Below are 26,782 nucleotides of genomic sequence, written 5' to 3'. Positions count from 1 at the left end.
AAAACCAGTAGGAAGAGAGTGATTATGATCCTCCTGTATAGAGGCAAGTAAGACCACATCTGGACACCTCGACTACAAAAAAAACATAGATAAAATGAACCACAAAGGTGGGCTACAAAAATGGTGGAGCGGCTGGAGCATAAAACATATCAGGAGAGACTTTAAAGAGGTATTCCGGTTGGTTGAAGTTATCTCCTATCCTGTGGATAACTATTAGATTGGTGGAGGTTCTGCCTTTAGGACCCTGACTAATCATGAGAATGGGGACCCCATACCCCTTTTTCTAACATCAATCTTCTATAATGCTACATAACTTGATATCACTGTAATCGCACAAATCCACAGAATAAAGGTAATTACATTTTTCCAGCCAATCCCAATACATCATATGGAATATTAATTAACACCACTAGAAAGAAAAATAAAAAAAATATGGCTTTTGGAATTCCCATTTCAGACTGTTAGAACTTCTTCTTTTCATTCAGTTTTATTTCTGGTGGTTATTTTGTCCCTGTTATACACGGTCCTATCACATTCACATGAATTTCATGCTCTTCCAAATTCACTGTTATTTATCATAGTGATTGTATACAGTATTTTTCAGTGGTTTACTATGTTTTTCCATAGGCATCTTTAGGCATTTTGACTTACATAGTATTTTATCTTTTTTATAAATTTGGTGCATGGGCCTGTGTTATAGATTTATCTAACTTACAATATTGTTTGCTGTATGTTTTAAAATCTGATTCTTCTTCACAGTCCGATCCTTCTTAGAGCTTGAGAAATGCTGAAAAAAATCTTCAACTCCATTTTGTATGAGATGGTCAGTTAGTTCCTTCAGGAGATTCAACTAAAACAGAATAATATATTGAAGTGGAATGCACAAAAAAATAAAAGTAAATGATGTAAAGGACAACATGTACAACTATTACTAACTAGCTACAGTAATTACCATTATGTTACATCTACTATACTATAACTGCGAAGCCAAGGTCATTCATGGAAGGGAATCTATCTTCACAATATTACATATTATTTAAACATTGTTTTTAGGGGACACACTTTTTTAAAATGTTTGCTTTTCCATGAGATTGTCTATATACAATTTTTTTATTTTTATATTCTGGCCTCTAGATCATTTAAAATAAACTAACATCTTTTTATGGTTTTAAGGCACATTTACATCGGCCATGAGAGTGGGCAATGATCGGCAACAAACATTGCTATTATCGGCAACAAACATTGCTATTATCGGCAACAAACATTGCTATGAACATTCATTCCTGATCATTGCTAACTAATTAGCTACATTTACTGTACATACAGCAATGATTGGGAGCTGTATAGTGCTAAATGATCATTACTTTTTTTTTACATGTTCTTCTTAATACAGAAAACTAAATAAAATACAAAAATAAACCGACATTAGTATTATTATTATATCCCAATATAGCCCCCTACCTCCCACGTCTGAGTGAAAGAGAAAAGAGAGATGTAGAAGCAAAATTAAAAAAAATGACCACATCAACATTGTCTCTAGACAGGGCTGTTGAACCAGAGTTTCCATATTTCATACTGGTTCCTACTTTTATTCCTTCCTAATTCTAAATAGGCTCAATGCACAGTTCATGCACTTTAGCACTGAATTTTCCATCCCAGATTTGATGGGACCATGAAGATAACGGATTTTAGTAATATTTAATGCATGCAAAAAACAATTTATAAAGGCACAAAATATACGAAATATTCATAGGAGCACTAGACAGATCCTCGAAAATACAAATAATTGGGTCCAGAGGAACCCTGATCACTCAATAGAAAATATTAATTCATCTACTTTGTTCCAGAATCAAAACAACTTTACACATCCCATCAAATAAATCCAATCTGCTTCTGCACCCAAACACTTCGAGCAAACAGCAGAATCCCTTTCTTGATCCTAAAAAGAACTTTGGCCGAATAATAAAGTCGGTGAATTATCATAACATCAGTTATCTTATGGTGGCAGGGAACCATATTTTACTTCCGATACATCCCAACTTGAAAGAGCAGAATAATTTTTTGAAATAAAACCTTTCCCCAAGGAAAATACTTGCACTGCCAAACTATCGTTTTTCCCATACTGATTCATTGTTTGCCCATTCCTGTTTATGTGATGTGCTGGCAAACAGCTGCATAAAAGATGTCATCATCTGACAAAAAAAAATCAAACATTTTTGCATTGCAAAGGATGATCGGTGGCATGTTTACACATGGCAGGTATTGGGAAAGAGAATTCTAATTCCCAATAATTATGAGGAAGGCTGTCTAGCAATAATGGGGCTGTGACTGGTAATGATAGGGGGTCTCTGACTAGTAAGGTAGGAATTTTTCAAAGCAGCATGCCAGTTTTCTGGTATGCAAAAATCTAAATTTTTTCTGTAAATGATACTTTTGCTAAAGTTAGTAGCAAGCTTTCATGATACTCTTTCAATAAAGGGGAGAGGCTTATCAGAAGGGACAGTCAAAACATGTATCGTAATTTACACCAGAAAAACTGGCGTGGATTATAGTTGCAATCTAGTTTCCATATGGGGCATACGCCCAAGATATGACAAAATTATTAAGAGGCATGTAATAAATTTGGCATATATTACTCCAACGGGCTTTAGCCTAAGTCTTAGTAAATCTGTCCCACAGAGTCTCCAGCTCCTGCAACTTAGACTGTGTCCAGTGCTCACATAACACTACCTTTCCTGAAGTAAGGTTTTATCTGCTGCACATCATGACACAAAAGTGGTCCATTGTGGGTCAAATGAAAAACATACAGTTTGTTCAAAAGGGCTGTCCAGCCTTTAGTAAGTGATGGCCTATCATCACTAGCTGATCAGTGGGGGTCCGACATCTGCACCCGATGATCAGCTGTTGACTTCAATGGGAGAAGTGCTTTAGTAGCGAGCTCCCTCCACTACAATGTTGGCGGTGCTATGTAGCTCTGGCTCCAACTCCTACACCAAAAAGCTGATTTTGGGGATAGGCCATTAGGCTAGTAGGGATGGGCTATGACCTACTAAAGGCAGGACAACCCCTTTAAACAGACAATTCTTCGCACACACAAAATGTATAGCAAATGTTTGTAGCAGAACAGTGGATATCCAACATGTTGGTGCATACCTCTGGTGATTTTGTAGAAATAAAAATGAACATTTTGCTTATAGATATTGAAGCATGCAGGACTGTAAAGTTTTTAAAGGGGTTGCCTCATGGTTTCTCATTGGGATTTCAGAAGTTGGACCTAGCAGATTAGCTAACTGAACCAGCTTTAGTTTGCAGAATTAGATTACCAATGGATGGTCCCCAGAGGAAGCCATTTTCTAAACAAAACATCTGATCACGCTGCTTACCTTAATACCATATGATTCTAACAACAACTCCAAATCCTAATGAAAAAGGTAAGGCAAAGTTTAAAAAGTTTAACAAAGAAACAATTGCTGAAAGCAATTCATTAATGATCTGAAATCTTCTAACTGATTAATGAAATATTGTAAAATCTCACTAATTTCTTACTGTATAACATTTTAGTATATCAACAGTTTGTATTCACAAACATTCAGTATGTGTCCATCTAGTCAAGCAATTTCTCTAGCTTTTTTTTATAGCCAAAGGATGACACAATAATTCTATAAGGCCCCTTTCACACGGTCGAGTATTCCGCGCGGATGCAATGCGTGAGTTGAACGCATTGCACCCGCACTGAATACCGACCCATTCATTTCTATGGGGCTGTGCACACGAGCGGTGATTTTCACGCATCACTTGTGCGTTGCGTGAAAATCGCAGCATGTTCTATATTCTGCGTTTTTCACGCAACGCAGGCCCCATAGAAGTGAATGGGGTTGCGTGAAAATCGCAAGCATCCGCAAGCAAGTGCGGATGTGGTGCGATTTTCACGCACGGTTGCTAGGTGACGATCGGGACGCGATCATTATTATTTCCCCTTATAACATGGTTATAAGGGAAAATATTAGCATTCTGAATACAGAATGCTAAGTAAAATAGGGCTGGAGGGGTTAAAAAAAATAAAATAAAAATTAACTCACCTTAATCCACTTGTTCGCGCAGCCGGCATCTCTTCTGTATTTAACTGTGAGCAATAGGACCTTTGATGACATCACTACGCTCATCACATATCATGTGATGGACCATGTGATGAACGCAGTGACATCATCAAAGGTCCTATTGCTCACAGTTAAAGACAGAAGAGATGCTGGCTGCGCGAAGAAGTGGATTAAGGTGAGTTAATTTTTTTAAAAAAAAATTTTAACCCCTCCAGCCCTATTGTACTATGCATTCTGTATTCAGAATGCTATTATTTTCCCTTATAACCATGTTATAAGGGAAAATAATACAATCTACAGAACACTGATCCCAAGCCCGAACTTCTGTGAAGAAGTTCGGGTTTGGATACCAAACATGCGCGATTTTTCTCACGCGAGTGCAAAACGCATTACAATGTTTTGCACTCGCGCTGAAAAATCGTGCATGTTCCCGCAACGCACCCGAACCTTTTCCCGCAACGCCAGTGTGAAACCTGCCTTACTGTAGATTAGTCAGTAATAGGTGGCACAAGACTGCTGAGACTGCTTTTTATTTCCCATATAGGGTTCCAAACAGGGGCGTCGTTAGGTCAAAACATTCAGGGCTGGAGCCCCAGATGTTTTGTCCTGTACCCCGAATGTTTATGCTGGTGGATTTTTTTTTTTTTTTTTAAGGCTATTCCTAGCCATCTGGGCAATCCCACAGTCATCCCCCAACCCCCCTTGTACTTGTTCCGCTACTTGCAGGCTGCGCGGGCATGAGTTCAGAACTTCAGTCACCTCATTCCGCAATTCTGTTCTGTGGCATGTGATCCCGCGAGACCCGCAGCAGGAGGTCACGGGTCTCGCGGGATCACCCGCCGCAGAACAGAATTGCGGACCGAAGTGACGGAAGTTCTGAACTCATGCCCGCGCAGCCTGCAAGTAGCGAAACAAGTACAAGGGGGGTTTATGGGTTCCAACTTCTGTGATTAGTTTATAGTTGGGGGGTTTGCTTAATTTTAAATTAGACTGACCCATCCGGGGGACGAGCCCACGTGAAGCTACGCCCCCACCCAATGAAGTCACGCCCTCATTGCCACGAGGCGGATCCTTTTCCATTCAGAATGCATTAGAATGCAAACTGATCCATTTTGGACCGCTTGTGAGAGCCCTGAACGGATCCCACAAAAGGAAAGCCAAACGCGAGTGTGAAAGTAGACTAACTCTGCATGTCTAAACACAATGATTAGGACCACCCACATGATTCCTAAACACAGAAAGAGCTGAGGTTTAACTGAATAAATGACAAGTTTACAGAATTGTTATATATAGAAAATTCGCAATATATCAGTCTGCTCAGCTATTCCTGTTCTGCCAACTGTTGTCTGCAGGTTACATTGCATTTTCATGCTCACAGGTTTCCTTTAATGTAATTGATGTAAGACTTATCTTCTTACCTTCATTTCTACATTTTTCCTGGGAAAAACCTTAATACAAAAAGAGAAAATGAAACGCATGTATATTGAACAAGCTAAATAATATGTACAAATCAGATTTGTTTAATTATGTCTCTATGTTAAGAACACAGTCCTATCTCTTTAACTGAGATCAGACTGCCTTTTGACAAAGTAACTTAGTTCCACAAAGGTTGACATAACAATATGAGCTGCAAACAACAATCCTGAGTAAAGCACGCCTGGAATAAATGTTAAAGGGAATCTGTTACCACATACCTGGTAATGAATCCTTCTACATGCCAGATGCACATTGGTCAGAAGATTCTAATGGTCTTTGTTTTATGTCCATTGGTGGCCCCATTGTAGAGAAAATGGGCTTTTTACTTTATGCTAATTGGTCCCTGGGTGTAATGAGGGCGGTGCTGTTGCACCTCACTGCACCTGAGGCTCCGCTCATCGTCACTGGTGGCCATGCCTTCAATATTTTGACCGACAGGGCCAGGCAGTAGAGGTGTACCCAAGCCCGGTCCTGAAGTCTTGCAGGAGCATTTTCGTTGCACAAGCTGTACAGGGATAAAGAACGATGCGCGCTCGATCCCTGACCAGCGTGCATCGGCATGTAACAAGGATTCATCACCAGGCATGTGTTAACAGATTCCCTTTAAAGGGATTCTCTGAAATTAGCACATATGGGAATGGATTACAATAAATAAGCATTACTTACTTCTCAAAATGGTTGCTGCTCCAGTGCTGCTGTTTTGGGCCTACCCCCTAGTCCTTTCTTTACAAGGCTGCAGTTCTGATGTCACATCAAGTGACTGTTGCAGCCAAACACTGATACACTGTTGACACCAGTGATTGGCTGCAGATCATATGTTGTTGATATGATGCTACCACTTAAACCCAGTAAACAAAGATCATTTGGTAGGTCCAGTATTGTGTCACTGGACCAGAGGGCAATTCAATAGGTAAGCTGTGCTTATTTTGTTATTTTACACCATCCCCTGCCTGTGTCCCAATTTTTGCTAATCTCAAACAATCCCTTTAAGACCAAACAGTACTATGTATTCAATTATTAAATTATTTTTTGTTACAACTGTTCGAAATATGACAAAAAAAACCATAAAAAATGTTTGATTACCTGTGGTCCAGGTGGCCCAGGAGGGCCCATTGGTCCCATATCACCGCGATCACCCTTTATCCCTATAGCGCTAGATTTTCCACTCTGTGGAAATATACAGTATGAGGTTAATATTATGTCTTCTGCACAAAATAACATAACATCTGTACTTAAATGGGTAGTCCCATCTGCACGTTTATAGCATATTTATACCACCTTTGGGGCCCACTCAGGGGCAGATTTGGCAGTTATGTCATTGTACCACTATGCTCTGCCCCATTATACTCACAGCTCTCAGCCTGCTAAGCCCCACTCTCAGCTCGGCAGTGCAGCTTGGGAACTTCTGCTACTGCTCTACAGCTGGGAAACACTTGTCTCCCACCTTGGGCCACTGTGCTGATGAACTAGCTGTAAAGTTGGTATGTCTGCCCCTTTAGTCAGATATTTCAGCCAACCGATTGTTGCTAACAGGCAGGGGTGCACCACCAATGAGGCCAGGTGAGGCCATCACCTCAGGCAGCACCAGGTAGGGGCAAGAGGGGGGAAGCGGAAGGGCCATGAGCAATGAGCGCTTTCATTGTGGCAAAGGGGTTAGGTTAAGAAATTTTGGGGGGGTGCCGTTTCAATTTTCGCCTCAGGCAGCAGAAAGTCTAGCACATCTGGGACGTCATTGGTCAGAAATCGGCATAGGATGGAGCAGTGGCTAACCAATCAAAAATATCCATTTGAAAAATCCTACTGAAATTCATGGGGTTATTAACAGAAAGATTTTGCATTGTTCCCTAAAAACCATGGGGCAACATTATATATTAAAAAAAACAATGCAAAGATAGCTTTATCAGATGTACATTTTTGGTGCTTTCTTACTATAAACTTACTATTGTATATCTTTCATAGCATTGGCTTATTACACAGTAGCATGCTGCAAAAACGATCCATGGTGAAACAGATCTATCATGTCAGTGAGAACATGTCATGTACATTGTTAGTGATTCATTTTACATAAAATACTCACATCTCCAGGCACTCCTTTCTCTCCAGGCTCTCCCTGCAAATGGCAAAATCCTTGTGTAAATGTTAAACGAATGCACTTCTTCTATGAATATGGCATGCACAAACAGAAAATGCTCATTCCTTTTCATGTCAGTATTCATTAATTATTACATATGATTAGTGCTCCCACTATTTCTCTCTCTCTTTACTTTTAAAACAGCATCAATTCTTCTAACTACACTTAGGCATCATGCACACGACCGTTGTGTGCATCCGTGGCCGTCGTGCCGTTTTCCGTTTTTTTTCGCGGACCCATTGACTTTCAATGGGTCCGTGGAAAAATCCTCCCTGCTGGCCCCTGTAGTTAACACATTGGTGGCCAGTGGGCCCCCCTCCCTCCCCTGTAGTTAACTCATTGGTGGCCAGTGCGGCCGGCCCCCCTCCCTCCCCTGTAGTTAACTCATTGGTGGCCAGTGCGGCCGGCCCCCCCCTCCCTCCCCTGTAGTTAACTCATTGGTGGCAAGTGGGCCCCCCTCCCTCCCCTGTAGTTAACTCATTGGTGGCCAATGCAAGTCAATGGGGACGGATCCGTTTGACGTTGACACAATATGGTGCAATTTCAAACGGATCCGTCCCCATTGACTTTCAATGTAAAGTCAGGAGTTAATATACCATAGGATCGGAGTTTTCTCCAATCCGATGGTATATTTTAACTTGAAGCGTCCCCATCACCATGGGAACGCCTCTATGTTAGAATATACCGTCGGATTTGAGTTACATCGTGAAACTCAAATCCGACAGTATATTCTAACACAGAGGCGTTCCCATGGTGATGGGGACGCTTCAGGTTAGAATATACTAAAAGAACTGTGTACATGACTGCCCCCTGCTGCCTGGCAGGTGCTGCCAGGCAGCAGGGGGCAGCCCCCCCCTGTAGTTAACACATTGGTGGCCAGTGGGCCCCCCTCCCTCCCCTGTAGTTAACTCATTGGTGGCCAGTGCGGCCGGCCCCCCTCCCCTGTAGTTAACTCATTGGTGGCCAGTGAGGCCGGCCCCCCCCTCCCTCCCCTGTAGTTAACTCATTGGTGGCCAGTGCGGCTGGCCCCCCCCTCCCTCCCCTGTAGTTAACTCATTGGTGGCCAGTGGGCCCCCCTCCCTCCCCTGTAGTTAACACATTGGTGGCCAGTGCGGCCGCCGCACTGGGGGGGGGCCGGCCGCACTGGCCACCAATGAGTTAACTACAGGGGAGGGAGGGGGGCCTACTGGCCACCAATGTGTTAACTACAGGGGGGGGGCTGCCCCCTGCTGCCTGGCAGCACCTGCCAGGCAGCAGGGGGCAGTCATGTACACAGTTCTTTTAGTATATTCTAACCTGAAGCGTCCCCATCACCATGGGAACGCCTCTGTGTTAGAATATACTGTCGGATTTGAGTTTCACGATGTAACTCAAATCCGACGGTATATTCTAACATAGAGGCGTTCCCATGGTGATGGGGACGCTTCAAGTTAAAATATACCATCGGATTGGAGAAAACTCCGATCCTATGATATATTAACTCCTGACTTTACATTGAAAGTCAATGGGGACGGATCCGTTTGAAATTGCACCATATTGTGTCAACGTCAAACGGATCCGTCCCCATTGACTTGCATTGTAATTCAGGACGGATCCGTTTGGCTCCGCACGGCCAGGCGGACACCAAAACGACTTTTTTTTCATGTCCGTGGATCCTCCAAAAATCAAGGAAGACCCACGGACGAAAAAACGGTCACGGATCACGGCAAAAAAATACGGTCGTGTGCATGAGGCCCTACACAAAGTTTTTGAAGGAACCCAGCAGGGAGGATGTTTCAGATATCTTGGAGAACTAACCAGAGATCTTCTGTGATGTAGGTTTGCTCTAATCCTTCCATCTCTTCATGTAATCCCAGGCAGACTTGATGTTGAGATCAGGGCTCTGTGGGGGCCATATCGTATCTTCCAGGACTCTTTGCTCTTCTTTAGGCCTCTTGCACACGAATGTATTTTTATTCCGTTTCCGTTCCGTTTTTTTGCGGACCATATACGGAACCATTTATTTTAATGGGTCTGCAAATAAAGCTAAAGGTACTCCGTGTGCCTTCCGTTTCCGTATTTCCGTTCCGCAAAAAAATAGAACATGTCCTTTTATTGTCCGCATTACGGACAAGGATAGTACTGTTCTATTAGGGTCCATCTTTTCCGTTCCGCAAAATGCTGAATGCACACGGATCCTTTTTTTGCGGACTGCAAAATACATACGGTCGTGTGCAAGAGGCCTTACACTGAAGATAGTTCCTAAGACACTGGCTGTATGTTTGGGGTTGCTGTCCTGCTCCATAATAAATTTGGAGCCAATCAGAAGCCTTTATGATGGCTAAATATGTACCTGTATTTCTCAGCACAAAATAGTGCAACATTGAGGGCCATAGATGCAGTAGTCTGCCAAGAAAACCTAGTGCCACAGATGAAAGACACATCGTGCTTACTTCCCTTCAAAATCAGAAGATTTCCAGCAGTGCCATCAGAAGTTACAGACACCAGTGGGACCCAGATTCACCCATCTATTGTTTGGAGAAGTCTGGTCAGAAGTAATCTTCGTGGATGAATTGCAACCAAAAAGTCATATCTTGGAAACCATGGAAGCAAGGCCTAGCAATTCAACTATGCAGGAAAAAATGGCAGCAGGTGCTCTGGACAGATGAGTCAAAATTTGAAATATTTGGCTGTAACAAAAGTCAGTTTGTTCGTTGAGGGTGTGGAAAGCGGTACAATATATCAAGGGGAGAAAAGCAGAACTGGATCGCACATCCACAATGCTATGCCTAGATCTAATTAAACTCTCTTCTCAGCGCAATATTAAATTTAGCTTTTTGACTCCTGGGTCCTGCCGCCCACTAGGGCAGTACCGCGTTGTCACCTCACTGTACTGCACCTATTTGTCAGAGTAGGTCCCACTCTAAGAGGCAACCTTGACGTGGTGAGCGGGCTTATTATGCCTTTTGATCAAAATGTACACTAATGCCTCTTGTACAGCATGCAGTGTAGGGGGTTGTACACTTAATATTGCGCTGAGAAGCGAGGTCAATTAGATCTAAGCATAGCATTGTGGGTGTGCGATCCAGTTCTGTTTTTCTCCCCTTGATATATGGAAAGCGGTTCAATAATGAGTGTCTACAAGCAACAGTGAAACATGGTGGAGGTTCCTTGCAAGCTTCGGACTGCATTTCAGCAAATGGAATTGTGGATTTGGTCAGGAATGGATTAATGGAGTCTGCAATGGAAAGAAATAGAGGCAGATACTTATCCATCATGCAATACTATTGGGGATGCATCTGATTGGCTTCAAATTTATTTTGCAGCAGGACAACAACCTCAATCATACAGCCAATGTCATTAAGAACTATGGGGGTCATTTATGACCTTATATACGCCACAAAGGTGAACACAAAGAATCTGGCGTCAGGTCTAAAAAAGTGGGCATGGGGAACAGGAAAGGGGACGGTTGGTTTAGGAGTAGAAAATGGTCTAAATATAGGACAGAAAGGAAGCTGTCTTACATTTAGAATCAGCGCTGGATGTGCCAAAGTTATAAAGAGGCCAGCACTTCTACATAACTTTGACGATCCACCTCCAGCTATAGGGGTTATTAAGTCTTAATAAATGTGCCCTATATCTTCAGCATAAAGAAGAAAAAGGAGTCTGAGAAGTGACTATATGGTCACTAAAGAGCTCTGATCAACATAATAGAGTTTGTATGGAATTACATGATGCTACAAAAAGGATTTGAGCAAGCCTACATCCACTGTGCACTGTGTGCAAGTGTACCTAGAAGAACTGATTCTGTTTTGAAGGCAAAGGGTGGTCACATCAAATATTGATTTGATTTAGATTCATTTGTTAATCCATGTTACATCTTATTAATTGATTAAAAAGAACTATTCACACGTCTTTTTTTGAAAGCATTCTTATTTTGGATCATTTTTCCACACCTGCCTAAAACATTTGCACAGTACTCTATATTCACCTGCATATATCAATGTATAAAAGTTGTCTATGTGCACACCTTGTTTTTTCAGCAGCTAACTGTGAAGTGAAAGGTTTGATTGTGTATTGCATAGAAGTCCACGGGGAAGCAGAAAAATGTCACTCAAAAACTCTTCTGCGGTGGATTTTGTCATGTAAACATTAGCTTCAGTGCGTTTTAACCTTGTATCCGTGAATATGGTGTTTTTTTTCAGTGATGCGTTCTAATTTTTATGTTTATCATTTTGCAGGATGCAGCCTGATCTAATGGTATGGGCATGACTACTAAGCTACTGGACGGAACGGTGCACTACATGTAACTGTGCAACTGGCACCCTATAGAAGCCTTATCTGTGTGTCTTCAGAATATTTATGGGGTTAGCTATTAAGAATGGTGTTTTAGATGCCAGTCTAGAGTTGCAGGCCTCTACATAAATTAGTTGCACCCACAGCCGGCATACATCTCCACCAGCTCCCTTGCTGGCACAGATTTGAATAATAGAAAATGATAAATGAGACGGGTCGGCCGCCCCACTCCCTTCCCTACCCGCGTTGCATGCCTTTTTTTAGACCTGGCGCGAGCTGAGAAAAGTCGCTGATTTGTCTGCAAATCCCCTTTGCGAACGAATCTGTGACATATATATGCCAAAAATTTGCACATATCTAATAAGAAATGACCCACCTCCCACCTCATGGACGATAGGTGTGTGAGTGGATGTTCATCAGTACTTTGCACATGAGCAGTCTCCATCACTAACTCATATTGTGGCCTGGCTGTGAACTGGTGTTTTAACCATGTACCAGTGAGTGAGGCCTTTTTGCAGTGAGATGTTGTAATTTCTATGTCACTTTTCAGTAAACTGAGAGTGCATTATATGAATATCAGACTGGTTTTGAGATAAATATTAAAGGTTCAGTGTCCTTGCATCTAATTGGTGAAAGTATTGGGATGTAGGAACCTGCAGGCTGCATCTTTTTTTTTACATTCAGTAGGAGGTTGTAGAGTTGTTTAATATAAATGCTGATGTGACTGAAGGTGACTAGACACATTAGACAAATGTCAGCCTTGCCCATTCATTTTGTCAGGACCAGATGACCATCTAATGTGTATAGGAGGGTGTTCTGACTTTCACCCTGGCTGCAGATGTCAGGGAAGAAAGGATCAGGTATGCTAGATTTCAACACGTCTGATCCTTTTGTTCTTAAGGTAGATATGTGTTTCCTCTCCCTATTCAGAACACATATATTATATGCTAGTGTATGGGAGGGTAGGAGAGAATGAAACCTGTAATGCCACCTTGAGATTTGTATTTCCTCTTTCAAACTGCAGATACCTCAGACCTTAAGAAGTATTATGTGGAGATGTTAGAACTGCAAGAATACATTTTGAGTTACACATTTATTTTCTGTAGACTTGAAAATGACCTATGAAAAACATGTTTTTCAGTTATTATGTCCCAAATGTTACAAAACTCTACCATCACACGTGGTGTGGTTTGTAGTCCATGAGACCCAGCGTAACATTAAAATGAAGACATTATGTACAACCTTTTTTCCAGTTGTTCCTTGGATTCCATCTTTGCCATCCATTCCATTTTTCCCTGGTGAGCCAGGACTTCCCTTTTAAAACAAGCCAGGTATATAATCCAATGGATAAAGATATGACATATACAGCAGAAATGAGAACACCTCCTCTAAATATAAGGGTAGGTTTCTAAATTACCACCACCATTACTAGTGACGGACAATTTTCTTGAAATTCGATTTAGATCAGATTCAGGCAAATTGGTCCGATTTATTTGGGTCCGAATAAATTTGCCCCTAATCTTAAATGCTCCAATTGCCCTGAAAACTTGTGGGTGATATTCAGGGGTCTTCTCAATGCATGCAACTAATTTCTAGCTCTTCAATACCAATACAGCATTAGTCATTTTAAAGTGACAATGACACTTATGGCTGTGGGGAAGCACATGGCTGCTGTCGGTAACAAATAGCCTTTTTTAAAAACAGCCTGCACTCTAGGATTTTTTTTTATTTTAAAAAAAAATCTGAAAGTAATTTTTGGGCAGTACATGCCTGTTGGTGTGTATACACAGAGAGCATGTGGGTTCATGTGATCCTCCTTCAGGTCTTCTGATCTCAAATATGGCTTACATCATTTTGAGAAATTTGACCAAATCAACTTGTCAAAAGTTTGGATTCTGATTTAGAATTTGATTACTGTAGAATCAATTGGCTCATCTCTAAACATTACAATTCATGGGAGGGTGCAAAAATTGTAACTCATAAAAAATATACTTAACAGCAGGAGTGTAACTAGGAAAGCCAGGGTCCCATTGCAAATTTTTGAACAACCCCAACCCTATTCCCCTATGCAACCTTCTCGCAACCCCCTCCCCCCCAAGCTAGTCAAGACCGCACACACTTGCCATAGAACCCACCTCACTCACTCCGTAATTATGCCCTCTTTGTGCACCTACACAGTAGAATGCCCTGTTATTGCCCACACAAAAGTAATCATGTCCCCTTACTTCCCCCACACAATAGTTATGCCCCCTTGGTGCCACAACACAGTAATCATTATTGTCCATATGAAGTGAAGAGTAAATGGATGTATATTTTTTCTCTACTACCATCATCATATGCTTATGATTGGAGACTGTAGCCTTACGTAGTACAGAATATGGTGCAAGCTTTGGGGGCATTTGTTTGATTTAGATGTTAACTGATTTTACCATAATATGCTGCTGGGAAAAGCATAGCAGTGAAGCTATAATATCCTGCAAAGATGTTACAATAGAACCATAATATACAGTTGCATAAAACATGAGTTATTGCTGCAGGAACCATACATAGTCAAAAATAGAGATGAGCGAATTTTTTAAAAGTTCGATTTGGCTGATTTGCCAAACTTTACAAAAAAAATTTGCTTTCTGACGAATTACTTTGTCACGAAGCGCATTTTTTTTGTAAGTAGTGCAATTAGAAGGAGCTGCGATAGCGCCGCCCCCCGTTATTGTACCCCTCAGATGCCGCGTTCATGCATGATCGCAGCATCTGAGTGTAAAAACAGGGTAAAACTAACATTAAAAAAAATAATCAAACTTACTACCTCCATTTGCTCGTGACGGGTCGGCTGCCGCCATCTTGCTCGAAGATCTGCAGCGAAATCTCGCTCTTCACGAGATTACATCATCACACCGGTCGACATGGTAATGTCATACGTCACCACACGCAGAATTTCTGACGAGATCTTCAATCAAGATGGCGACTGGTGGCCCATCGTGAGCAAGTGGAGGAGGTAAGTATTTTTATTGTTGTTTTTGACACTATTTCAGGTTAATTTGATTCACTTACACTAAGCACGAGGAAATTCGGATCGAATTCCACTTCGTGGGATTCGATTCTCTCATCTCTCGTCATAAATATGCATTATAACATAATATTAACATAAAAGTTTTTCCAGCAGAATAAACTGTAGAGTCGATAACTGGCATAGAACAGCAGCAGTCGGCCATGACAATTTTGCCCCAAAAGTCTCCCCTACCACCTTACAATTTCACAACATGGTCTTTTATCACCCTAGTATGAAAATCCTTTCCTTGTTTAGTATTGACATGCATTGGTAACTGATAAATCAGAGTTGCTGGAAATAGGAACCCCTGAAAAATGTTTTTTTGTTTTCTTTTGTAAAGAGAAATTTCTGAATTTATTTCAGAGGTGGTGTACTCTTATATGCTTTGCACTTATGAAATTTTACATTGCTATGTACTTCATTATTACCGTTTCTCCTTTCTCTCCTTTTTCTGAAGCGGATTCTAACTGTAAGTACAGTACAAACCAGTATTAGAACACAAAGCAAAGTGATTATGATACAGAGTATGTACTGTGAGACCATGTTAGGAAAAGTCATTAGGGGATATCTTTTTACCCTACAATTCTATTATACAATATGTGTCTTAGCATCCAGGGAATATTTGGACAGTACTGGAAAGCTCAGATTTTCACAGATTGCCTTTTTTGTAAAAGCTGGAAAAGGACCTGGAGTCAGATTGGGAAAAGTAGCGTGAGTACCCCAACCCCCACTCCATCTCGGTTTTACAGATCAAGTTGTTAAAGTTTATTAGCAGCTCTTGTAGCATTTGTATAAAACAAAGTACATTACCAGAGTTTGATTTCTGTGTGTCTGGACCTTGGGGCACATCTCTGCTCTCATAGAACAAGTGAGTAATTGACTGGGTAGATTGACATTGCTGTGACTCCAGTGCCATTAAATAGGGCCTGTCACGTTTCCTGCCATTAAATAGGGCCTGTCACGTTTGTCTGTTTTAGTAACTACTTTTATTCCCCCTGCTGGAGTATTCTGGATCTGACATAGCCAGAAAGTGTAGCCTGCCCACCGGACTCATTGTAGCCTGCCCACCGGACTCATTATAGCCTGCCCACTGGACCCATTGACAATAATGGGAACTGACAGATATACAGGCAGTCCCCAGGAAAAAAAGTTGCTGCACCCAATATTTTTTTTTCCGGTCTATCCCAACATATATGCTGGCAAGTGCCCAGATCTCCACCATTTCCCATTATAGTCAATGTGGTCCGGAGGCTGGAGACACTTTCTGGCTATGCCAAATTCAGAGAACTCCGGCAGGCTGTTCTCTGCCGAAACAGCCTGCTGTATGTCTCCTTACACTGGGGTAAAGGCAACCTTACCAGTTGGGGGGAGTGCCCCCTGCACAGTATGACACTGGCAGCACTGTAACACTGTTCAGACTGTAACACTCAGTTGAACCTTATTAAAAATAAATAATAATAATAACTGCAGACATCATCAATTCATTCAGAAACCTCTAGTAGGAATAATAGAGAAAAGGTACAACAGAGATAGATAAGAAATAATTGTATACACTTGTTATTTCATGGGGAACACAGGAAGTTACTATAACAGACATGCCATGAGAGGGAATGGGGCCATGGTGTAGTTAAGACTGTTTATGTATAGTTGGTGTGTATCTGTTGTGTCACTGTCTCTATTTTAAGCCCATTGTGCCTATGTCAGTTGATGGCAATCTTCCCCAGAATACGGTATAATTCTTTATATTTGTTGTTCTAGAACTAACAACCAGAACAAGTCACTTGTGTCATAGTGATACAAGGTAAGTTAGCGGGCTTACCAAGTATGCTGCACTGATTCATTTATCACGTGTAATGCAATCAGGTAAAAACTTGATATTTTCTGCTTGCCATATTGCATCCTTCCTTTAAGTTAGAAAATGGGTCACATTGCTGAAATGTGGTGAGCAGTACATTAGTCTGAGAAATCTGCCCCATATTTCACAACATGGCAAGAATACAGTACAGCTGCTGGTCAACAGATAGCCGTGTCTGGCATAGTTCACCACTACTTTTCTCTTTAGCAAATCAGTCACATTGTATGGGACTAGAGGACTGTATGATCAATGTGTTACAGGACATTTTCACTTAGATTGTAAGCTCTTATAGCCAGGGACTTTTCTCCATTTGTCTTATTGAGTGTTCATTTGTTCACAATATCTGTTATGTTACTTGTGTAATTGTTTCCGTTATCTCTCAGTTATAAAGTGCTTTGGAGTTAAAATGCATGAAATACTTTGTTAGTGGTATATAAAGATTATTATTATTACTGAATTGATAATTCTACCCCAGTGTATGTTTATCTAATGAACATTAAAATAAGGAAAACCTTCAGTGGAACTCACCAAAACATTGCCTGGAGGTCCTGGACGCCCCTCTGGACCCTTAAATGTGAAACATCTAGTTACTCATGCTCTGTATGTAACATGTATCATGTTGCTTCAAATGCAGATGTCAGACAACTCATTCTGCTGGCAATGGTGGTCTCTATGTTGTTACTTACTTGGAAAGGTAGACAATTTAAAGGGGTTCTCTAGGAATTATTTAAAATGGCTACAAGCAACCTGTCCTAGAATGTGAGCAAAACTAGTTGCCTCCACTTGCATAGCTGCCAGGGGTGTCAGGTGGTGAGGCCTTACTACACACTACACAGCTCTACAACATATGGTAATGATGCAATCCTGCCTATGATATGTCATCATGGCTGAGCAGCCTGACAGGTAAACTCCCCAATAGGTCGTATATACAAAAGCCAGGGCGTAGTGTGTACGGAGGCCCCATATACTACTTCAAAATATAATTAAAGATTTGTTAGTAAAATAATTGCTAGATCGTCAGCCATTTACAGCTTTAACAGTTAAAATCCTGTCTATGCCATCATAAAACTCTCTTGCTGTAGACATAAATCAGATGAATGTAATAAAAGATCCTATAGTACTACAAATTCTGAGTTTAGCCAATACATTTAGTAAACCAGACACAACTTAGGCTAGGTTAACACACAATTTATCTACAAACCATGCCAATGTTACTAAAATCAAAATCTGGACAGTTGGCATTATCTGCCAAATATTCTTGGCGCCTTAAACAGATTCAGTTAGATGACGTTGAATATGTAAACCAGCCTTAGAGAGATAAGTCTGCCATGCTTTTTAAATTACAGGGTAAGGACCCATTCAGATGGCCATAGTGTTTGAGGACCGCACATGGCCGCAACCATAATAGAAAATGCCTTTTCTTTTTCGCAATTGTGGATGAGAATAGGACAAGCTCTATCTTTTCCGTGGAGCTGCAGAACTGAATCATGGATGCGGACAGCACACATCTTGAAATGAATGGGTGCGGACCCGTTCATACGGCCGTCTGAATGGGCCCTAATACATCTGGGAGGGCAGCAATAAAAATCATAATTATTTGATGCTTACTTTTGGGCCTGGTGGTCCAGAGTCTCCTTTTTCTCCTTTCAAGCCTGATTTCCCTGGAGAGCCTACCTCTCCATTGTCTCCCTAAACAACAGATAAAAGTTCATTGAAAAATATAAATGTACAGATGTAGCAGGGTTAACACACAAACGCCTAACTCAAATTTCTTATCGCGTTATCTTGAGACAAAAGCCATTGAAAAGCAATTGAAGGTGTTTGCTTAACGCATTTAGTTTAGATAACACGTCTCATAAAGCATGTGTGTGTTAACTATAGTACATCCGTAGTTATACTGTATTTATACTGTTAATGATCAATGGATGGATAACCACATAATGTGATACAATTTAGGAACCTTGCCTTTTCTCCTTTGACAAGTAAACTGTTATCCACTGTTGTAACCTGAAAATAACAATATTGGTGTAATGTCAAAAAATAATTGTCATATTAACACAGCTTTCCATAGCATTCAAACATATTAAATACTCACTGCACTTCCAGGTGGTCCTGGCTGCCCCTGTGGGAAATCAATCACCTCTTAATATTATCGAAGAACATTGTACACCACTACTCCAAGCTACAACCTCAAACAGTTATTGGAGATATTTTTTAGGAAAACTAAGCACTTACATAATACTACCTCTGACAAGGAAGCAGCACACAAATATGGGCATCTATATTACCCTAATTAGGCGTTATTGAAAAATAATGTATTTATTGACTTACAGGTTCACCTTTGTTTCCTTTCTTGGCATCAATCCCCTAATAAAAATGAGAAAAAGAAAGACTTTTTTATGATTTGTCCATTTTTGGACAATATGTAAATGCTTACAGAGAACAGGCTTCAACTAACTGGAATCGTAAAGAAGCACTCCCACAACATTTTTTATTCTCTGGCCTTTTAGACATGTACGATGTATGATTTATATTTTAATGAAGGTAATTTTCTTACCAGTGACTTTATTTGTGAGTTTTCACCTTCCTTCTGATCTTTAGCCTCTCCAAATAACACAGCATCTTATGTGTGGACAGGAAGTCAGTTTCTCTATGTATTCCTATCGGAGCCTCGATTTCAGTCTCATAGGCATGAATAGAGAAACTGACTTCCTGTCCTGTGTCAGTTAGATAGTCAGAGTGTTGGTCACATGACACAGCTGAGGATCTGAAGGGAGGTTATAACTAACAAAAACACTGGTAAGAAGACTTCCTTCACTATACCTTACTTTATGTATCTTTCTAATAAGCCAGAGAATAAAGATTTTTGTGGGAGTGCTTCTCCAATAAAGGATTATAGAGTACCCGTGTGTATTTTGAAGCCAATTTTCATTTATTATAATTCATCAGTTTTCAGAATCATGATTAATATAATCATCCTTACATCTTTTCCATGTGATCCAGTCTCTCCTTTTTGTCCAGAATCTCCAATACGGCCAGGAAGTCCTGTACTGCCCTAGATAAATATATAAGAATACAATTATTGTATTATTGTATTGACCAGCCGTTATCTCTTGTAAAAAGTGTAGCGTGCTATACACTAAACTGAAACAAATTACTTTATTCATGGTAAATAAAAACAGTAAAATGTAAATGCAAACAGTAAAAGGATTTGTAGGAACACAAAAGTCTTACATACTGTAAAGCTAAGAAATATTACATATTGGATGATACACAACTGCCATGTAATCTACCTGTTGGCAAATTATATTTCATTCTATTCTATTTATATAGATAAAAAGAAGAATCAGCTTACCCTCTGTCCTTTCTCTCCTGGTTCACCTTTCACCCCGGCATCTCCCTAGATAATAATATAACCACAAAAGACTAGGTGTTATATATATTGTTTTACTTTGTTTCTGTATTCATCTTCCTCGGTAGATACTATAACTACTAATCAAAACTTTATCTGCTCTGCCATAGATGGCAACAATATTGGCTATTATACATTCACCTAAAGAATTATTAGGAACACCATACTAATACGGTGTTGGACCCCCTTTTGCCTTCAGAACTGCCTTAATTCTACGTGGCATTGATTCAACAGTCCAATTTTGGTGAGCTTGTGCAAATTGTAGCCTCTTTTTCCTATTTGTAGTGGAGATGAGTGGTACCCGGTGGGGTCTTCTGCTGTTGTAGCCCATCCGCCTCAAGGTTGTGCATGTTGTGGCTTCACAAATGCTTTGCTGCATACCTCGGTTGTAACGAGTAGTTATTTCAGTCAACGTTGCTCTTCTATCAGCTTGAATCAGTCGGCCCATTCTCCTCTGACCTCTAGCATCCACAAGGCATTTTTGCCCACAGGACTGCCGCATACTGGATGTTTTTGCCTTTTCACACCATTCTTTGTAAACCCTAGAAATGGTTGTGCGTGAAAATCCCAGTAACTGAGCAGATTGTGAAATACTCAGACCGGCCTGTCTGGCACCAACAACCATGCCACGCTCAAAATTGCTTAAATCACCTTTCTTTCCCATTCTGACATTCAGTTTGGAGTTCAGGAGATTGTCTTGACCAGGACCACCCCCCTAAATGCATTGAAGAAACTGCCATGTGATTGGTTGACTAGATAATTGCATTAATGAGAAATAGAACAGGTGTTCCTAATAATTCTTTAGGTGAGTGTATGTTTCTCTGTGACAGGGAGGGGTTAAACTATTAGAAGAAAATACACAACTCATGATAACAGTGTCAGTAAGTCTGACCTCCAACAGAAAACCCACTACTAAGTGATTTGTCACATATTAACTAAAATCAACAGTTCATAATCAGATATGGTAGATATAAATTGGTTGTAGCTGGCCCTACATATAAATAAGTAAATTAAATCACACGTTACCTTCATACCAGGTTCTCCTTTTAAACCTTGTTCACCCTGAAAAATAAAAATAAATAATGATTACCATTTGTGTAAAATGTATTTTCATTGTAACACAAGGGCTATGGCTTTATTAGTCCAACAACAATGTGTAGAAATTAGATTTATATGTAATGGTAATACTAGTTATTTAGGCTTGCAAATCACATTCTTGATTGAATTGCTAGTAGAAAGAAAAACTAATCCTATAATATACAGTTCTCATTTCTAGAAACTTGAATACTTTGAGCAATGTCCATACCATGCTGTTTTTGGACCACAATTAAAGTGAACATTCTATTTTGGAACTAAGTTGATGTTTGTTTTTTGCTATATTCATTTTTTATGTTTATCAGGCTTATACTACCTTTTCAGAATTGTGACAAAAAATTCAAAACAAGAAGTAGAAAGTTTGTAATATATTTGTAGGATATATATATTTACCGTTCTGAAGTTGCATGGATTAGTCCCCCAACAACCTGATCACGTGATGCCCCTGTACTAAAAATCCAACTTTCATCATCATCATGCCCTTTACTAGGTTTCTGGCCTGGGCAATGGATAGGACATCACTTCTGCTGTTAAGGGGTTGAAACTACTCCTCTCCCATGAGCATTCACACACCCCTGAATCCACCTCATCTGCTCATGTGCCAGGGAGAGGAGCAGTTCTTGCCTGGTCCACAGTGAAAGTGACATCCTGTCCATAGCCCAAGCTGGAAAGCTGCTAACAGGATATAGGACATGTCGGTGGAACGGTAAGTAGATTACAAACTTTCTCCTACAAGTGAGTTCTGTGCAATTAAGGTGGCTTTGTAGGACCTGCTGGGTCCCAGGAAACCCCTTTAATATATCAAATATAGTATATTACACTGTATCTCATTCCTAACTGTATAGTAATAGTATCTAATATTATGATCCAAGGCAATTTGAGCTTTAAGATGATTTTACAATTATATGTAAATTAAGAACTACTTTAAACTTGTAGACATACATGAGAAAGTCACCTAAAAAGATGGAAGGAATGTCCCTATCCTGGGAAAGATAGCTGCACCCGGTAAGTAGAGGAGGCCCAATGCCAGCTTAAAAAACTGCTTTTTGTTATCTATTAGGTTGCATGTTAATTACTGCAGAAATATAGATATTTGCATGTGTTCTTGCTTATGTACTTGATACATTTTTATGATTATATAATTTATAAAAGCACAAATTGAACTAGATGGTGTCGTTTCTGAAGAAACCACAGGATGTTGTCTTGAAAACACTAGAGATATAAGCAAAGTCTGTTTAATCTGGTTTATAAAAATTTGAACCCAAGTCACCCAATGACTGACTGACTGCCAAATTTGAGGACCCTGCCATTTACAGTCTAGACTGTAATTTAAATTGTCCCATATAAAACGAATGGCTGAAATGTGATTGGCCTCTGGCTTTAAAACTGTGAGAATGACAGTATTTGAAAGTTTTACTTTGAAGTCAATAGGTGAAATATGATTGGCTGTTTTAGGCTCCACCCACTTTTCCTAAATTTTGACCGCAGTCACCCAGTGAGTAATTGTGCTAAGTTTGGGACACTTGGAATTTGAACTGTGATAATAACAGCAGTTTATCTTTTTTTCATTAAGGTCAATGGCTGAAATCTGATTGGCTGTTGTTACCCTGAACCACAGTCACCCAGTGACTTACACTTTAAGGTTTGGGGATTATGGCATTTAACTCGTAAAAATGGCAGCAGTTTTAAATTTGATTGGTTGTTGGTGGCCCAACCACTTTTTATAACCTTGAAACGGAAACACCCAATGACCACATTTGTGATATTTAAGGTCCATGACATCAATAATGTGAGAATGGCAGCATTTTTTATTTTTCCCATTTTAATCAAAGAAATCTGATTGGTTGTATCAAGTTCTGCCCACTTTTCTGAATGCTAATCCCAGTCCTCCAGTGACCAACTGTGCCAAGTTTGAGGATCCTGCCATTAACAGTCTAAGAGCAGCAGCAGTTTTAAATTTTCCCATTTAAACAAATGGTTGATATTTGATTGGCCATTGTAGACTCCGCACACTTTTTATAAATTTTAACCCCAGTCACACAGTGACCCACGTTGCCAAGTTTGGGTATTCTGGCTTAAATACTGTGCGAATGACAGCTTTTTAAATTTTCTCATTGAAGTAAAAAATCTGATTGGTTGTTTGTGGATCCGCCCACTTTTTAGAGCCCCCTAAATGTGACATACATTTTCAGGTTGACCCCATGACTAAGTGCCCAAGTTTGGTGAGTTTAACTTCAAAGCTGTACGAGTGGCAAAAGTTTACAATTTTCCAATGAAAGTCTATGGCAAAAAGTGGGGTCTTCAGGGGGGCGCCCCACGGGCACGGAGGGTGGGATCGGTTAAAAAAGCCCACGCAACCTATTTGGGTATGTGCCGAACAAGTGTGCAAAGTCTGGTAATTGTACTTCTACAACTGTGGGAGGAGTAGCGTATATAAAATAGCTAAATTTTCATTGGACGTTGATAGCTCCCACCACTTTTGGGTTCCCCCCCCAAATTCACCTTTTTATTCGGGTTGACACCAACAATATGTAGTCCAAGTTTAGGGAGTGTAGCTTCAAAACTGTGCGAGTGGGAGCGATTCAAAAATTTTCCCTTTTAAAGTCAATGGCGAAAAAGGGGTCTTCGGTGGTCCGCCCCAGGGGCCCAGAGGGTGGAACCGCTTATTAAAGCACAAGCAACTTACTTCGCTATAGGTCGAAGAAGTGTGCAAGTTTGGCGTATGCACCCCTAAAACTGTAGGAGGAGTAGCATATAGAAAGAGAGGGGGCGCTAAGATTAATAAAACGGAATAAGCTGAAAAATAAACAAAAAAAAATTGAAGAACAATATGTTGGCCTTTCAAGCCAACATAATAAGCTGAAATAATCGAATAACAATATGTTGGCCTTTCAAGCCAACATAATTAAGTACTATGGAAATTTCAGATGTTCAAGCATTTAAAACTTTGTGAGGACTCTACTGTTTCTACTTACATCTTTACCTCTTATTCCAGGCAAAGTCAAAGAAGTTCCAGGTTCACCTTTATGTCCTTTGTCACCTCCTTCTCCCTACACAAGAAAATCAGTAAAGTCAGTCTAATCTACTCAGAGATTGAGGACTTTACTAATGGACACTAATGAAAAAAGTGAAATGCACAATATCATTCTGACCTGGTGCAATCCCAGTAATTAGAGCCTATTAGAGTGCGCTAGATTAAACCAAAAGCACTGTACATCATAGCCTTGAAAGAATAAGAAAATCAGACTAAATATAGGCAGAAGATGAGGAAGCAGTACTTCCAAAACGTATCGATGAATATACAACATGTCTGGCAAGCAGACCAGTTCCTTCTTCAGGCTTCAACTAGTTTTCCTTCTGCAGATGGTGTAAAAGTTTGATGATTTCTCTCTATCTTGTAGACTGTTTAATTTGTTTTACTCCTCGGGGGCAGGATCCTCTCTCCTTCTGTACCAATCTGTACCAGCAGTCTATTTTGCAATGATATTTATAAAAAAATATCCAGTTTGAAATATTGGGTGGCACTGGGGTTAGTTGGAGTTAGTACTGATTTTAAAGTTTGACAGTGACACGTAATTCCTTAGTTGCTATGTATGCTTCCTCTTATATTGACTGGACCACCCTATCTGTAAGAGGTATTTCAGCTTCCAGTAAGGCCCACCCCTCATACAAGAATACAACACTAACATGGTTTAGCATTTTGCATAAAGTTCCAGGATAGAATTTAAAAAATAATATTGATTGGCACTGCTATGTTTTAAACACTTTCACTGAAAAAGTGTTGATTAGTGGCAAAAGATTATTTTTAAAAAGTAATAAATTAATATCTGGGAAGTAAAATAGTGCTCTGGTGGCTCAAAACATAACATCAATTATTAAAGCATTTACAATGACCTAATACTCGCTATATATAACCAATTCAATTATTCAAGTTACTTACTTTTGGACCTGGCTTCCCAGATAACCCAATGTTACCCTAAAATATAAAATCATAATCGGCATATGGAAATTATTTTCATCACCCAAATTCCAAAACTGTTAAATGATGGGTCCCACGGTTGCAGCCCAGTAATTAGTGGTACTCTGACTGCACAGGGTATGGGTACCCTTTTGACTACTTATTTATGCTTCACATAACCAGTAGCAGAATGTGTATTGCTAATGAATATTTAAAAGGTAATTGTATTTTTTTTTTAACCCAATTATATATGTGTTTTTTTTCAACATGTATGTGTTTATCCCATTTTGGAAGTTCCTGAGAAGTCTATGCAGAAAAATGCAAGAAAAAAAAAAAACATACCAGAAACTTCCCTAACCCCAATGCTACAATGAAAAACAAAATCCAAAATGCTATTTATGTATACTTTACACAATTTCACTAAAGGCATTAAAGTAACATCTGGCTGCACTGGTAAATACTGCTTGTGAAATTGGCCTTGAAGGGGCTATCCATTCTAAAAAATAAAAATTTGAACATCTGGTCGGCACTTGGGCTTGTGGTGGTGCACTTGGAAGGGATGCGTTGCCGGTCTTTGTAGAAAACAGATGTTCCCATTCAATATGACTTTATTATCACAGCATCAGCTGTTACATAGGATGTGTTTCCGCGTCCAGAGCCTTTGTAAACTATATATGTATGGCATACTGGAGAAAGCGAGTGTCGGGATCATCTGTTTTCCAAAAAAATAAAAAGAGCAGCCAAGCCTATAAAAGGAAACCACTACTCATCTCTTGTATTCCCATCAATCCAATGCAGATACTCTGGGTTTCCTTACAGTATGTTTTCACAAAGCAACCAGCATGTGACTGCTGCAGCTAATCAGTGGCCTAAGTGGTCAAGTGTCATACTACTGCCACCAGCACTTAGCAATGGCAGCCACTACGCGTGCAACAGCACAGACCACTGATTGGCTGCACATGATGGTTGCTTTTAAACACAGACTCGGGTGACCGAGTGTCAACACTGTATTGGCGGGAGATAGAACAGGTGACAAGTAGATCAATCTGTGACTTGACACCGTATTTTGTAAAGATAACTTAACATAACTAAAGCTAGTATTCTCACATGCTGGATTAAATGTTCACAGCACGTACTGAAACAGAAGGACAACTTTACTCACTCGTTCCCCAGGGTCTCCCTTTAATCCTGGCTGACCAGGGATTCCATACCCCGCTTCTCCCTAAAATAAAAGCAGTTCATTTTAATTTTCATGTGTTTAGCATATACGGTACTTAGTAGTCATGAATTTGTATCAGATTGTTACTATGAGACCTTTTCTGTAAGAATTGCAAACACTCCTTCATTGACTAGAATGGATATGTGTGATAAACCTCGACACCATGTTGAGTCTGGAATGGTGCTGTTTAAAAAAAATCCAAATGTGTCATTGAA

The 26,782-nt window shown here is 40.1% G+C and overlaps 1 protein-coding gene across 1 annotated transcript in view; it reads right to left on the bottom strand.

Moving 5' to 3' along the window:
* LOC120986031 (collagen alpha-1(VII) chain-like) overlaps positions 1 to 26,782 on the bottom strand; it is a 570,823-nt gene that overhangs the window by 366,976 nt on the left and 177,065 nt on the right. The window contains exons 47-64 of the mRNA XM_040414311.1: positions 26,511 to 26,570; positions 25,331 to 25,366; positions 24,366 to 24,440; positions 21,322 to 21,357; positions 20,239 to 20,283; positions 19,867 to 19,938; positions 19,215 to 19,250; positions 18,979 to 19,005; positions 18,849 to 18,890; positions 18,492 to 18,572; positions 17,412 to 17,450; positions 15,457 to 15,495; positions 13,222 to 13,293; positions 7,651 to 7,683; positions 6,657 to 6,740; positions 5,516 to 5,545; positions 3,384 to 3,419; positions 716 to 850 (exon numbers count right to left, since the gene is read on the bottom strand). Coding sequence (XP_040270245.1) covers positions 716 to 850; positions 3,384 to 3,419; positions 5,516 to 5,545; positions 6,657 to 6,740; positions 7,651 to 7,683; positions 13,222 to 13,293; positions 15,457 to 15,495; positions 17,412 to 17,450; positions 18,492 to 18,572; positions 18,849 to 18,890; positions 18,979 to 19,005; positions 19,215 to 19,250; positions 19,867 to 19,938; positions 20,239 to 20,283; positions 21,322 to 21,357; positions 24,366 to 24,440; positions 25,331 to 25,366; positions 26,511 to 26,570 — 978 coding nt within the window. The remainder of the gene's footprint in view (positions 1 to 715; positions 851 to 3,383; positions 3,420 to 5,515; positions 5,546 to 6,656; positions 6,741 to 7,650; positions 7,684 to 13,221; positions 13,294 to 15,456; positions 15,496 to 17,411; positions 17,451 to 18,491; positions 18,573 to 18,848; positions 18,891 to 18,978; positions 19,006 to 19,214; positions 19,251 to 19,866; positions 19,939 to 20,238; positions 20,284 to 21,321; positions 21,358 to 24,365; positions 24,441 to 25,330; positions 25,367 to 26,510; positions 26,571 to 26,782) is intronic.

Source organism: Bufo bufo, chromosome 1 (genome assembly GCF_905171765.1).
Source record: "Bufo bufo chromosome 1, aBufBuf1.1, whole genome shotgun sequence".
In the NCBI taxonomy this organism is placed as follows: Eukaryota; Metazoa; Chordata; class Amphibia; order Anura; family Bufonidae; genus Bufo; species Bufo bufo.
This window is presented reverse-complemented; position numbering and strand designations above follow the sequence as displayed.